Source organism: Eulemur rufifrons, chromosome 8 (assembly GCF_041146395.1).
Source record: "Eulemur rufifrons isolate Redbay chromosome 8, OSU_ERuf_1, whole genome shotgun sequence".
Taxonomy (NCBI): domain Eukaryota; kingdom Metazoa; phylum Chordata; class Mammalia; order Primates; family Lemuridae; genus Eulemur; species Eulemur rufifrons.
In genome coordinates this window covers 18,832,223-18,847,223 of record NC_090990.1, presented here as the reverse complement: position 1 = coordinate 18,847,223, position 15,001 = coordinate 18,832,223, and the positions used below count along the sequence as shown (strand labels likewise).

General features: G+C 36.4%; 1 protein-coding gene across 2 annotated transcripts in view; it reads left to right on the top strand.

The window, feature by feature from the left end:
- EYA3 (EYA transcriptional coactivator and phosphatase 3) overlaps positions 1–15,001 on the top strand; it is a 100,463-nt gene that overhangs the window by 50,681 nt on the left and 34,781 nt on the right. The window contains exons 7-8 of one of the 2 annotated variants that reach the window (XM_069479644.1): positions 4,756–4,893; positions 13,584–13,669. In XM_069479644.1, the coding sequence (XP_069335745.1) occupies positions 4,756–4,893; positions 13,584–13,669 (224 nt within the window). The remainder of the gene's footprint in view (positions 1–4,755; positions 4,894–13,583; positions 13,670–15,001) is intronic. The other variant, XM_069479645.1, reaches the window with a different exon arrangement.

Sequence of the window (15,001 nt, the reverse complement as noted above, 5' to 3'; positions counted from 1 at the left end):
TTATTGTGGGCAAGGGAGACTTGTGTTTCACAATTTCTTCCATCAGTAATTGAGAGAGAGATAATCATTAGCTTAACTTGACTTTAAGTAATGTATGAAATTTACCAGAGAGAGATTTAGGTTGGGGCTACTGTGAATGTTAGATATGACATATTCTCAGCCAGGTGTGGTGGCTCACGCCTGTAATCCCAGCACTCTGGGAGGCCGAGATGGGCGGATCATTTGAGCTCAGGAGTTCGAGACCGGCCTGAACAGGAACGAGACCCTGTCTCTACTGAAAAAAAAAAAATAGAAAGAAATTATATGGACAACTAAAAATATATATAGAAAAAATTAGCCGGGCATGGTGGCACATGCCTGTAGTCCCAGCTACTCGGGAGGCTGAGGCAGGATTACTTGAGCCCAGGAGTTTGAGGTTGCTGTGAGCTAGGCTGCCGCCACAGCACTCTAGCCCAGGCAACAGAGTGAGACCCTGTCTCAAAAAAATAAATAAATAAATAAAGATATGGCATATTCTCAGGATTTACTAGGGAGGGAAATTAAATGTTTGTAATACTTTTAAAAGTGACTATATTTTTAAAAAGCATTTTCTAGTGTTTTAGCATGTGGCTTTTTTGGGTAATGTGTTCACTTAAATATGAGAAAACATTTGATTTCTTTATTTTGAAAGCAAGATGTTATTATCATAGTGCTGCCTATTTTCAGATTAGTCTGTGATTTCAGATATAAGTAGGGCTTCAGAAAATCTTATATTTATTAAGTGCTTATTAAGCAATATGCTAATAAGTACTTCACACTTTATGTAATTGTCTCATTTAATCCTCAGAATAGTCCTAAGAGGTAAGTAGTAGCATTTTCCCTTTTTATGGATAAAACTGAGACTTAGGTAAATCACTAGCCCAAGATCATAAAATTAGTAAATACCTGGGATTAGAATTGAGCCCATGTCTGTTTAATTCCAGCAGTGCTCTTAACTTTAGGTCTACATCAAAAAGATGGTTTCAGAGTTGAGTTTGAAATTAAAAACCTTCCTCTTGAAGAAAGAAGAAAAGACTAGAAGAAATCTAGGAAGGCTATATTATGAGTAATCTTTAAAAGTAAAGGGATATTGATTATATTCTTTCTAGAGCTATATACAAATGGGGTAGGGGTGGCAAAAAGGGAATTAGAGGTTTAACTCCTAGTGTTCTGAAGGAGTATGTGTGAGGAGAAGGGTACTAATTTATTATTAATGGAATTCATAAAATATGTCATTAGCTGCCACTATTCTGATATTTCTTAAAAGAATTTTAATGTGAGATTGAGGAGTTGGCAATATTTATTAAGAGCCTTAAGGATGTTTGTTTCATTTCCCTTAGTGAAATTCTCTCATTGCACTTCTGGGAATTTATCCTGTGAAACTAATTGGAGATCCTCACAAAAATTTACTGACCAGCATATTCATTGCAGCATTACTTATAATAGCCAAAAATTAGAAACAACCTACATATTGAATAGTAAGGTATATGTTAAATTGCAGTGTATCTGTGGAATGGAAAACTAGCCATTATAAATCATACTCTTAAAACATATTTAAGGTCTTGAGAAAACAGTATATTATTAATTAAAGAAAGCAGTATGTAACACTGGAAACACAATGTAGTACTAATTTAGTATTTTTAAAAATATGCTTAGAGAATAATTTGTAAGAAAATGTGGATTTTTAATAGTACAAACACAATAGATTTTATTTCATTTACCGTGGACTGTGCAAAGCAGGGACACAGTTTGAATGTACACAGGTTTCAGTTAACACATCCCATGCAAAAGTGAGTACTGTATTTTTTTTCTGTATGGTGAGGCTATGTGATTGTTTTCTTTCACTTCTTGTATTTTCCTCATTTTCTATAATATACATCTACTTCATTTATAATCAGGAAAAAGTACTCAGATTTTAAATTACTTAGTATTTATAATATCTCATCCCAATGAGCTATTGAATCAACAAACCAAAATATTCTTTCATGTCTTTTTTTCTAGCATTGGTGTGTACTTCAGTTCCTAACCAAACTAATCTCTAAAGGTCTACTACTCTGATCTGTGTTACTGTAACTGAACTGATCAGATTAGTTTGGTTAGTGACTAACCAACTGTGAAGCATTTGTGCTGAGAAACTTGGGTAGAGTTTGTGATAAGACCCCACTATGGGGCGGCAGGAGGATAGCACTCCAGAACAAACTTTCTTTTCCACTGTTAGACCCACAGTAGGCTCTGGGTGCTTACAAGTATGTGAGAAGCTTTGTAGTTGTAGGCATAGAGCAATGCACTAGGTGTCAGGTGACCAGGGTTTGGTGTCTTTGTTTGCTATGGGCAATAGTGCTATAGAGTCAAACCATTTGGTTTTGCTGCCTATTACCTGGATTCTGAGGGGTGCTTCTAGGGGAAGATATTCACATGCCTAAAGAGCAGGGCTGTAGTGATGCTAGAGGCAGAGTCTATATTGTCTTTTATTCCTCCATTCGTCATAAAATAATTATATATTAAGTATCTACTGTATGTTTTTGGCCAAAGACATTCCTACTTATCTTGGACATTTCTGTCCCAAGTTTTCACCTTACAAGAGGGACTATTTATAGACATTTTACAGTTTGAAACTTTAAAAAAATATACTAAATAATAAGACTAGCAAAACATTCTCAGTTGATACCATTGTTATTAATAAGGCTTTATTTTAATACAATATTAGCAAACATGCTCACAAATCCAACACATTAGGGTCAAAACCTATTTGGAAAAAGAAATCACATTGATTACAATAAATCTGGAAGTCATTGAAATGGCAATTTGCCATAAAACATGATATACAGCTACCAAGATTAATGACATTGTTCACATTTTATATCATAAATGTCTAAAAAATAACAATCTCAAATATTTTTAGTGTTAAAAATCAAACATAGCACAAGATCTTAGTTGTGGCTAACCTGGATAAGACATATTTAAATGATCATGAACTAAGGGGGACAGGGGCAACGCTCCTAATTCATACTAGAGATATCAGTGTTCCTGTCTCTTCAAATAGGTTATTTCATATGGTTAATAGTTTGGAAAAAACTATGACATTTTCTATTTGTATGCATTAAGAGTTTGGGACAGAGCCATTACCATGTCCCATTGTCAACCTTTTAAGATTTTCATATTTCCCTTTACTATTCTTAAATTTACTTATCAACAAATTTGACAAATCTGAGTTGCACTGAGGTATCTCAGTGCCCTGGGGAGGCAGAGTTCCTCGTTCCCAAAGTATAACATTTTTTATTGTACATATTGTTTAATTGACTGTAAATTCTTTGTCAGATTAGGAGTAAATGAAATGAGTTAATGTTGAATTTGAAGCCATGGCTAATCTTAGAATGTGTTTGATTGATAAACCTTATTAGACCCTGATTATCAGCTTCAACACACTGACCCAGCAACCATGGCTATTCAGAACATAGCGAACAACTAAAAATTAAAATTTTTAAACAGTAGCTTTTGCATAGCCAAAATCAGCACCAAAACTATACACTCATGAGTGTTTAGCTGATAAAGAATATACTTAGGCTGTCATGCAGAAGCAAAGCTTTGTTTATGGTTTCCTAGTTTATTGCAAATTAAAAGCCAGAGAAGTCAAGAAGTGACAAATCACTTCTTGTATCACAGAAAGTGATATAAGAACCTAAAAATCATAGAACTATAATTGAGTTCTATTTAGTACTAAGTAAATGTCTTCACACAACACAATGGCCTCTATGGCATTTCTGTAATATATACATATGGCACAGCACAATATTGATCTTTGTAACAATAATTCTGAAAAAATTTGAAGGTATGTTCGCTATTTCCTCCCTGCTAAGAAGACAGGAAAGGATATAAATGTATTTTAGAAAGATTGTCCCTCAGGAGGGAACATTATAATAAAAATAGAATAAAAATGAACAGGCATTATATCTACCAGCATATGATAGATTTATATATTCTGACATGGAAAGATGTCTTTCAGAGGTATTATGTAGAAAAGCAAATTATGAATAGTATATATAACATGATCCCATTTTTGTTAAAAAGACTAAGTGAATGTGTAGAAGAAATATGGGTAACTCTTCTGCAAAGTGTTCATAGTGGTTAAGTCTGGATGATGAGATTATATATGACTTTATTATATTTTTAAGCTACATATTTCTGTAATGTTAATTTTTAAAAATAAGCAGGTATGTCTTTCCTAATCAGAAGAAACAAAAATAGCAAAATAACCAGCTTATGAAGGCAGAGAAGCATTTACTATATATTAGAAAAATTTCGTGCTTGTTTAATGGGTAAGTGAATTTCAAACTTATGTATGTGGAATGTCTCCCACCTTGACAATACAGATAAATGATTTATCACTGTACATGAACATCAGGCACTCTTTAGGCACTGGAGACAAATACTCCAGTTGGGTCTCAATAACTTTTTTCTGCATCCTGGTCAATTTTCTCCAACCATTGAAATGAACTTATATACATATCACTATTGGGGTCTGTGGCAAGATTTTTGTTTCTTTGGCCCCATCCCCTAATTCTTTGAAAGTGTATTTGCTTGTGGTATATTACAAGTGGGAGAATTAATAATTTTCTCTTAACAAGCAAATTTATTTTTAAGATTTAGATTTTAAACCTACTGGCTGATATTTGAAAGCATAACTATGCTCTCAGTCCCAGTGTATTGTTTGTAATTGGTCCAATTTATCTGATTCAGGTGCATTGTGGCCAGGTATGAAACCTGAAAGTGGTTTAATTCAGACTCCATCTCCAAGTCAACACAGTGTTCTTACCTGCACTACAGGGTTAACCACAAGCCAGCCAAGCCCAGCACATTATTCTTATCCCATTCAAGGTAAATAGGCATGGTTGTGTGTGTGTGTTTTAATTATTATTATTGTTTCTTGTTTGTAATCTACCTGTATCTCCAAACAAATTGGACAATACAGGATTCTGTCTTCTAAAATAGAAAAGAGTGATACTTGCATTTGTGCATGCTTTTTGTGTTAGGCAAACCAGAGCTGAGGAGCATGGTTTATAAGTAGTTTAGCCTTTGAATGTGAGTTGCTTAATAGAATTGAAGCCTTCTCTTTTGCATGTTGATGTCTAGAAAACCTCTTTGATTTTATTCTAGTCTATTCTCAGTAGCATTTTGTCCTGTAAGTGAGCAAAAGACTCCATGGGTTAGAATTTTGCTGACTTCTTTTTTATGTGAATTGTCGTAGTGGTATATGAGATGTGTGCTGCTTTTCTGCTGTGACTTTGTCACAACTACACCCCATTTACTACTTGGTGAGAGCATTTATGTTGCTCAAAATGTTCATTCTTAGTCTATCTCAGTATAAAAGGCGTAGAATTAAAGCTTAAACTCTAAATATCTTTGCCTACAGAGTTCTTCCTCTAAAAGTTCAGAATTGTGACAAGGGTATTAGAAAAGAAGACAGAAAACTCAAAAGACTATGGAATTAATTGCCTACCCTTCCAAATCCAGTGCAGGCAATTTGCCATTGCTCCAGACTGGGATTAATGTCTGTGGACCTGGCTTCTCATCTGCCTCCTTTCTCCTGATTTCTCCCAGCTTTAAAATTTTATTCCTTATAAAATGGTTAGTATAAGGATGAGTATAGGACAGCAAAAACCTGTCTGAGGTACTCTTTTTTTTAAATATATTTTTTATTTACCTTTTTACTTTTTATTTATTATTTATTTATATTTATTGATTCAATAGTTAGCTATTTAGTTTGTGCTGAGGTACTCTTAAGATAAGAACTTTGGTGATGAAAAAATGTTGTGATGTAGATTAGATTGAACAGAAGATTTTGATTTTCAATTTTAACTATTTTCAAAAATGATTATTACTTCTACTTAGTCCAATGGGAACAAGAATTGGTCACTATGTTCCTAAGCCACCTTTACCTCCTTTTGTTTACTGAGTCTCCCCTTTTCTTACTTATTTTCCCTTCTTTCTTTCTTTGTCTCCTCCCCCTTCTTTCTTTCTAAAATGAGAACAAACCAAGAGGGAAAAAACTTGAGAGTGTGACTTTGCCTTCTGCAGCACCCTCTTTCATTTTTATAAAGTAATTTCTCTATGTTGACGTGCTTGTTGGGTCCAACCACAGGCAAATTTAGTAGCCAACTCCCTCCTAAACAGGTATATCCCTGATGACTACACCTAGGTTGTGAAAGAAGAGCAACAGTTCTCTTATATTATAACCCTCTACCAAGGTGCTGGACTTCGAGGAACCTGATGGCTATGTTTACTTCTCCCTCCTTGTGAAACAAGAGGAACCACCTCTTTGGGGATCTGTTAGGACTCATTGCTTTAAAAGAGTTGTGAAAATATCCCTTAAACTTCAGTAACCACTATCCTTACTTGTTATCTATAAGTACACTTTTTCCTTTGGATAGCTTAACCTGATTTCCCCTGTTTTGATAGTAAGGATAATTGCTGATATTTATGAATTCTTAACTATGTTCTCGGCATTGTTGTAAGCAGTGGATAGATGTTTTTATACTTACGTAATCTTCACAACAACCCTATGAGAGAATTAGCCCCATTTTACAGAGGAGGAACCTGAGGCACAGAAAAGCTAAGTATATCCATATCCAAAGTCACAAAGTTAGTAAATAATTAAAACAGGATATAAGCTGGGCATTCTGACCCCAGAGCATGAGTGCAATATTTATGATTTTCAGTATTGAGGTCATGGTGTTAATGACAGCTCTCCCATATTTGAGAACCTGTACTAACAAATATCCAAATTCATTTTTCTTCCCTTTTCCTGGCTAATCTGTTGGCTCATTTTTTGTTCATTAGAACTTAGCACAGGATAGAAATTAAAGCAGAAGCTAACCATCAAATTACCAACTTTTGCCATTTGTTCTGAAGAAAAAATTAGTAGAAAAACAATTGGCTAAAATGAAATATAGGTATTATTGGAAGATTTTAATTACCTGGGTTCACTACTTTCAATACCACTCTCCTCACTCCCACTTCCCCTTTACTTTAGCATGGATAATGAATGCTTAGCATGGATAATGAAGCAGCTATCTAGAGCTGCTGCTTTCCCCTTACATAACTACCCGATTTTTTCTAGGTGGTCAAAACAGCGGTATTCACTCATTCTACCCTCAAGCATCTTGCAGTTGACAGCAGCCCATCTTCCCTTGGGAAGTTATCTGAAAAAACAAATTCCACTTCTGGCTTGATTAACTCTTATCAAAACCTTTTCTTTAGTTTACACCTCAGTGGTACCATAATGAGAAAGGACTGTCCTTGTACACTCAATAAAATCCTTTGAATAGTTAGATCAGACTGCTTTATGGTATCAGTCATTTCCTAGAGTCTCAGGTGACTATGTGGCCCTATCTTTCATCACTTTCTTCAGTTGGGATGGTTTAATTGATTAAATAATATTCAAGGACAGGTATGGTGGCTCACGCCTGTAATCCTAGCACTTTGAGAGGCCAAGGTGGGAGGATTGCTTGAAGCCAGGAGTTCAAACCAGCCTGAGCAAGAGTGAGGCCCCCTCCCCACCCCCTACAAAAAATACAGAAATTAGCTAGGAGTAGTGGCATGGGCCTGTAGTTCCAGCTACTTTGGAGGCTGAGGCAGGAGGATCACTTGAGCCCAGGAGTTTGAGGCTGCAAGGAGCTAAGATGAGGCCACTGTCCTCCAGCCTGGGCAACCCTGAGACCCTGTCTCAAAAAAAAAAAAAAAAGAATTGAAGTGGCAAAATTAATTTTAACTCAGTCTTCTAATAGACAGTAAGCTCTCACTAATTTTAACTTAATCTTTTAATGAATATCTTTAGGCTCTGATTTTGTTGATAACACACAGTAGTCTATTAAATTTAGGAGATTTGTTTGTTTTTATTAATAGACTTAATTTTTTAGAATAGTTTTAGACTTAATAGAAAAATTGAGCAGATAGTACAGAGTTCCCATAGTATCCCCCTGAACCCACACACACTTTTCCCTATTATTAACATCTTACATTAGTATGTTACACTTGTTACAATTAATGAACCAGTATTAGTACATTATTATTAGCTAAGTCCACAGTTTATTCAGATTTCCTTTGCCTTATTTAATGTCCTTTTTCTGTTTCAGGATCCCATCCAGGATACCACATTACATTGAGTTGTCATGTCTCCTTAGGCTTTTCTAGACTTTGTAGTTTCTCAGACTTTTCCTTGTTTTTCATGGTCTTAACAGTTTTGAGGAGGACATATTATAAGATGCCCTCTATTGGAATTTGTCTGATATTTTTCTCATGATTAGACTGGGGGTTATGGATTTTTAGAAGGAAGGTCATGGAGGTAAGATACCTTTTTCATTGCTTCATGTCAGGTGTACATACTATCAACATGGTTTACGATTATTGATGATGACCTCAATCACCCGGCTGAAGTAGTGTTTGTCAGGTTTCCACCCTATAAAATTACTCTTTTTCCTCCTTTTCCATACCGTATACTTTGGATAGAAGTGGCTGTGTGCAGCCCACACTTAAGGACTTATGCTTTAGGGTGGCATATCTACATAATACATCTGAAATTCTTCTGCACAAGAGATTTGTCTCTTCTCTTCCATTTATTAATTTATTCAATCATTTGTTTATGGACCTGTAGATATTTAGTGTATACTTTGGGTCATAATCCAGTACTACCTTATTTATTTTGTTGCTCCGATTATTCCAACTTGGCCACTGGGAGCTCTTTTAGTTGGCTCCTGCCTTTTCACATACTCCCATTTTTTGTTTGGGTGTTTTTTTGGTTGTTGATTTGTTTTTTTCCAAGCACTTCCTTACTTCCTGGCACTACAAGATGCTCGTGGCTTATGTTGTACATTACCCATCCAAGTCCTGTAGTCAGCCATGTTTTCAAGACGTCCTGGTTCCTTTTATCAGAGAGAATGGTATTAGAAACCAAGATCTATGTGCACAGGATGCTCATTGCTACTGGGGTGTCAGGTGACATTTCTTTTAGGCTCCCTCAGCTGACAGAGCACAGAAATGTATGTGTGTATACAACCCATGTAAAGATACATATCTATAAATATTTCTATATGTAGTACTCTATATCTGTGTTAAGTTAAACATACTAATTTCTCCAGCTCTAATCCATTACCACATACATCATTCTAAATTCTGTCCCTGGAGTCTGCCAACCTCCTCATTTGCCGGCAAATTAGTAAACTTCTCTTTCCTTCTACTCAAAAAACAAAAAAAGAAACAAACTCCATCTCTTGGTGATCTGTAAATCTCTATTTCAACCATGAGAAACCTTAATTAGGAGACTTTTATCCATGAGAAACCTTAATTAGGAGACGTTTATTACTTTGATTTACTAAGCTCCCTGAGGGGAAGTTTTTTGTTTTGTGTATTGATGAACAGTACTTGCACATAGTAGGCACTCAATAAATATTTGATAAATAAATGAGTTAATGAATGAATGACCCACTTATGCCATCAGTTTTAACCAAAATATGCAGCTTTTACTAATTCCCAAATGATCAGGAATTGGATGAGTTTTTGTTATGTTGGTCACATACTGAAAGTTAAGTTTTAGGAACGCACCCAACTGTCAGCCTCTAGCAGAAAATAATGATTTTGCCCTTCAAACCTAGTGCATGCAAGACTGATATATATGAATCTCACAAGTACTTGAGTATCACCTACTGTATGCCAGGCACTTTGCTAGATGCTGGAGATGATAAGATAGGAAGATTCTGCCTTCATGGGAGCTTACTGACTAGTGGGGGAGACAAGAAATAAGCAAATAAATAAATATCAGATTTTGGAAAGTGCCCTGAAAGAAAAAAAATAGATTGTGATTGGGAAAACAAGAAAGGACTTAGTTTTATTATAATAGAAAGGTCAGAGAGAGCCTTTCTGAGGAAGTGAGTTGTGCTGAGGAGGAGTCATGCCAGGAGGACGAGAGAGACAGAGAGAACAATATTGCAAAGGCCCTCAAATGGTAAAGAGCTTGTCTGGTTTTGAGTAACTCAAAGCCAGTGTGAGCAAAGGAGGTAGAGTGACACAATGTAAAATTAGAGAGGTGGGTAGAAACTAAATCTTGCACAGATTTTATGTGCCAATAATACTTGGGTTAACCTTCCAACTTTGAGGCAATGTCACATAATTCAACTGTGCCACTCGTCATTCTATAACCACGGTCTTCTGATCAAAGCTCTGTCTGTATATGGACTATATTAAGTGCGCATCTAGTGGGGCATGGTTCTCAGAAGCTTTGTACTTCAATGATTTTGCAGCTCCAGGAGTGAGGACTATCTAAAAACAGTTGGCCATGCCGTGGCATTTAAAGAGCTAATAGCCATTAGATATAACAGTAGGACCTGTCACTTGAGTTTTATTTGATTCTTTTTTTTTTTTTTTTTTGAGACAGAGTCTCACTCTGTTGCCCAGGCTAGAGTGAGTGCCGTGGCGTCAGCCTAGCTCACAGCAACCTCAAACTCCTGAGCTCAAGGGATCCTGCTATCTCAGCCTCCCAAGTAGCTGGGACTACAGGCATGTGCCACCATGCCCGGCTAATTTTTTCTATATATATTTTTAGCTGTCTATATAATTTCTTTCTATTTTTAGTAGAGATGGGGTCTCGCTCTTGCTCAGGCGGGTCTCGAACTCCTGAGCTCAAACGATCCGCCCACCTCGGCCTCCCAGAGTGCTAGGATTACAGGCGTGAGCCACCGCGCTCAGCCTTGATTCTTTAAATTTATACTTTTCATTGCATATTTCATTGCTGCTGCTTTTGTTTTTAAGCCTGCAATTGAATATTGTTTTGTTGCGATAGATATATATACGCATACACACACACACACACACACACACACACACACGTACGTATATACAGGATGATCAGTACATTTTTTTTATAAAGTACCTGGCTTTTTAGTCATAGCTGTATGTGGAGTAGGGCATATAGTGAATGGTTGTGTACATTTTTAAGTGAATTTAGCTTGGGTTCAATGATGGTTACAAGAGCCTAAAAAGTATAATTTGTTTAATTATTGACTGACTTCCCTCACTAGACTTTAAACTCCATAAGGGCAGGGACTTTGTCTTGCTTATTATTTTATCCCTCAGTGGCTAGGGTAGTTTTTAGGCACATAGTAGACCCTGATATACTTATTGGTTTGCTGAATGAATGATTGGCACGTATTAAAAATGATTTGGTTGAGTTAGAGAAAGAAGTACTATTGAGCCCTGTGAACTTTCTTAGGTCAGCAGGCCAAGATCACCTATGGTAGAAGCTACTACTGGTGAGAGAAATTTGTAATTTTTAGTATGGTACTTTTTAGAAACTCAGATAGTTATCAGCTAGCTGATCAAGTCATTAAACTTTCTAGCAGGGATATAATAGCGTATATGGCCATTTTTCTTATTACATCTACCGTTTTACCTCCAGCCCAGTTCAGAAAGTGGTCTGAAAACTGTTAAATTTCTAAAACCACCTTATCAGAGTTCATTGTCCCCCGTGTGTTTATAGATCACATATGAATGAGTTGTACCTCCAGCCATTACTAAGTTATTGAAAAGGTAGAATAAAGCTAACGATCGATAGGAGAAAAAGGAGTATGTATGCTAGAACCAGGACCAAAGGAAAATTGAACTAGAAATGGACTTTGTTGAGGAAGATAAACTTAACAGATTAAATAAATTCTTTATTTTCTTTCCTACCTTAAATCATTTATATTCAGTCTGTTTTATTGCAGGCCTGCCTAGGATAATGTCCTGGTAATAGAATCTGGAAACTAGTCAAAATTCTTTTCCCACAGGATTGATTAAAACTATTTATAGAGTCATCTACTTTGTGTATTGTCATTTTTTTGGTTCTTCCTCTTAGAACAAAGAATGGGTTAAGCCATAATAGAAGAGAATATGAATATTGATGAGAAGAAAATACCATCTGTAAAGTTAGGAAATATGTTTCATTTAGTTTAAGAAAGTAAACCCTTAAGAGTCCCTTAGTTCTCCTGAGACAAGGAGTTATAAGAAAGTTACTCTGGACAGTCAGGAAATTTGAACCCTAGCTCAGCAACTGACCCTGAGGAAAGAACCCTGGATGAAGAATTGGGAGATCCAAGTTGTCATTTTGATTATCTACTACTATCTCCATGTCTCTGGAAAGTTACTTTAACTCTTGTTTGTCCCAGGTTCTTAATCTGAAAGCTTGGGTTGCTGCAATTGCTATAATTGATGTTAATCTCATCTAGACACTTCTAAGCAGAATATCCTTGGGGAAAGGGATGAAAATTCTCAGTTCTACTACATTTGTTCTCCTGCCTGTTCTTAATGGAGGTTTTCTTATTAACTTTCCCTGTGGAGGACTTTATTGCTAATGGGGGCAGGTAGTCAGTCAGGTCTACCTGATGGTGAATGCCTTATGGTGTGTGACTGCAGTAGGAACCCTGTTTAAGTGTATTTATGGGAAGTGAGGGAGAAGAGTTCAAGACCAGTACCTCATCGTAGCAATTACATTGTCCACCTGAAGAAAATCACCGTGGTAAATTCCAGTCATTGCAGTTTTAATTAAAACCCTGGTGGAATCTGTGATACAAGGGTGTAAAACTTAATCCAAATTTCTTGTTTTAAAACAGACAGCCCCAGTAGCTTAGAAAGTACATTTTTACCTGACCAGAATAATATTTAATATTTTCTGAGTTTTTCCTGGCTCAGTGGTAAAATCTCTAAATGCCAGATCATGATGTTTGTTGATCCACATTAATAATCCATTATTTGAGTAGAGCCCAGGAAGCAATTCCAAGTACTTTAGAATTTAAAGGACCAGCTCTACTTCTCAAAGTAATTATGTTGCATCAGGAAAGGCATAATTTGGGGCAAGTGACAGTAAACAATATCACAGTATAGGGTTTACCAGAGCTCTGCTGATTTACAGTAAGTCACATTGCAGGTGAGTCATTTTTCAGCCTCTGGAGAAGATGGACTGGAGTGATTGGGTTTAGTTCTGATTTTATTTCAGGTATTATTAGTATGAGCTGTGAATTGTATATGTGTCCTTCTAGGACTTTAGTAGGAAAAGTTGAGACTCAAGTTGAAACAGAAGCATATTCGAAGTGTTTTGTTTCTAAGTCTAAATTGAGGTATGGCATGCAAAAAGGCTAAAACAAGTGTTTGTTTCCTTTGTCAATGTTTTTTTTTTTTTTTTTTAGACAGAGTCTCACTCTGTTGCCCAGGCTAGAGTGCCGTGGCATCAGCCTAGCTCACAGCAACCTCAAACTCCTGGGCTCCAGCAATCCTTCTGCCTCAGCCTCCCGAGTAGTTGGGACTACAGGCATGCGCCACCATACCTGGCTTATTTTTTCCATATATATTTTTAGTTGTCCATATAATTTCTTTCTATTTTTTAGTAGAGACTGGGTCTCATTCTTGCTCAGGCTGTCCTTTGCCAATGTTCTTGATCTCCTTGTAGGTGTGTTCACTTAAGATATAATATGTTTTCAACTTTTTCTAGCCTTTTACATAATGTCTTTAACTAGTATCTTTTAACACTCTCAATCCTATAGCTTCAAGCACAAATGCCAGCCTGATATCCACTTCATCTACAATTGCCAATATTCCAGCAGCAGCAGTTGCCAGCATCTCAAACCAGGTATGGTGCTACTTTTGTTCATCCTTTGTATATGGTTCATCTAGCTTGCTCTTCCTCTCTCATTTCCATGGTCAATTTGCCCATCTAAGAAACAGCCAGGAATAGTATGGACTGTGAAGACCTTTTTCTGGATACCTTCAGAACTAGGATCCTGGATGGTTTCTCAGGCTACCATCCAGTTTCTCTTGTTCCTTTACTAAGCCTCTCTAAAATGTGGTGTATCTGCTCCTTTGTTTGTCTCTTCTTCCTATTCTGCCCCCACTAGAATGGGGGCATGAAGCTCCGTGAAGGTAGGGATTTACTTTTCTATTTTGTTCACTTAAATATTCCCAGAGCATAGAAAAATACCTGCCACTCACATCAAAGGCACTTGATAAATATTTGTGGAATCAATAAATAATTACCTGCACTTTAAACCACTCATTCTTTTGTAAATTTTTAGAAGTCTGGTCTGATGATATTATTATTAACTATGCTTAAAAGATCATTGGTAATATCTTCAATTTTTTAGAGGTTTTTTGGTTTTTATTTGTTGTTTTCTCCGCAGCAATTAATAGTATCACCATTACCTCCATGGATCTTTTTTCTGGCTACAGTTAACATTACTATTCTGGTTCATTTTTTATATTTTGCTGTTTTTGCATTTGTTGATTCTTTTAGTCCACAAATATTTATTGAATTGCCATCTATGTACCTGACATTCTTCTAGGGACTCTTCCTTTCATTGCTCCTCTTTTTGATTCTGTCTTTTAACATGGACAGTCTCTATTTAGTTTTTCCACATGTTAATTACTTCATCCACAGGAATGTTTAAGCACACTCACAATGTCCGTTTACTATAAAAAATGAAAATTTTAATCCTGACTTTGTGACATTTACAGGTTTCCAACCGATTGATGAATATTTTTTCTTTAAAGTCCTGTTGTTTACCTAAGTTCAGCATATCTAAAACCAGTTTTTCATTCCAACCTTTTTCCTGTCTTCTTGTCCTCCAAAAGTAAAACCACTTTCCCCTATGACTTCTCAATTCTTGTCAATGACATCATTTTTTTCCTTTTTTCTTTTTTTTTTTCAATTAATTTTTTTTTAAAAGAGACAAGATTTCCCTCTTGCCTTGGCTGGAGTGCAGTAGCCCAGTCATAGCTCACTGCAGCCTTGAAGTCCTGGGCTCAAGGGATCCTCCTGCCTTAGCCTCCCAGGTAGCTAGGACTACAGGCATGTGCCGCCACCTGGCTAATTTTTTAAAATTTTAATTTTAGGCCGGGCGCGGTGGCTCACGCCTGTAATCCTAGCACTCTGGGAGGCCGAGGCGGGTGGATCGCTCAAGGTCAG